The following is an 862-nucleotide window of genomic DNA, read 5'->3' on the forward strand; positions in this document are numbered from 1 at the left end:
CTGTTGTAAGTAGACAGTATTTAGCAACTAGTTGAGATTCAATAAAAGGTGTTAATTGATAATAATAATGTACTTGTAAGTAAATTTAATGTACATTTACGTACATTATAGTATATTTATATTGCAGACTTATAGTCCAGATTGATTTAAAAACTGATTAGATCCCACTGAATTATTTATTTTTAATGGATAAATTTTATGGTATGTTAACTATATCTTAATTTAAAACTTGATTAAATCATTAAATTTTTATATGTTCAAGCACATGTTATCAAATGAAGCCTAATTTAAAACTCCTTACCTTCCATTTTGTTAAGGATTTCAATGAGCAAATGTGTTTCACCATCTGAGTCCATTCTTATTATAATCAGCACCTGATCAAAAATAAGAATTTCACATATATGTATATTTGAATGATTATTCTTTTTCACAGTTTTGCTATAGTGACAAAATTGTAACAAACTTAATTGGTTAACATGAAACTAATGACAATAAGATTACAAAGTAAATATTTGTGTTGTAAAAGATGTCATGCTTAAAAACAAAGCAATAAATACTGGTAAGACCAAATATTAATGAGGAAAATATTTTGCGGTCGGGCATTCTTAGTATTCTTCAAGTATTCCCATGTAAGTGATTCTATCTTGACATAAGTAAGCTCTGCCTGTATTGTTAGTGTTAAATTCAACCCAGACAAGTGTGAATTTGTTGGAGAAAACCAATGATTGGCTGCTATACTTTGCTACTTACCATTACAGTTTTTGGGAGGAGGTGGGGGTGGGGACAATTCCAATTTTAACTTTCTTACTGATTGTTTTAATTTATTTTAATGACTCAAGCAGGTTACCAAGTAACCATAGAG

The 862-nt window shown here is 28.8% G+C and overlaps 1 protein-coding gene across 1 annotated transcript in view; it reads right to left on the reverse strand.

Annotated features, from left to right (window-relative positions):
• Positions 1-862, reverse strand: part of SHOC1 (shortage in chiasmata 1) — a 58,049-nt gene that overhangs the window by 27,133 nt on the left and 30,054 nt on the right. Inside the window, 1 exon segment of the mRNA XM_019635792.1 lies at positions 302-374. Coding sequence (XP_019491337.1) covers positions 302-374 — 73 coding nt within the window.

Source organism: Hipposideros armiger, unplaced genomic scaffold (genome assembly GCF_001890085.2).
Source record: "Hipposideros armiger isolate ML-2016 unplaced genomic scaffold, ASM189008v1 scaffold_24, whole genome shotgun sequence".
Lineage (NCBI taxonomy): Eukaryota > Metazoa > Chordata > Mammalia > Chiroptera > Hipposideridae > Hipposideros > Hipposideros armiger.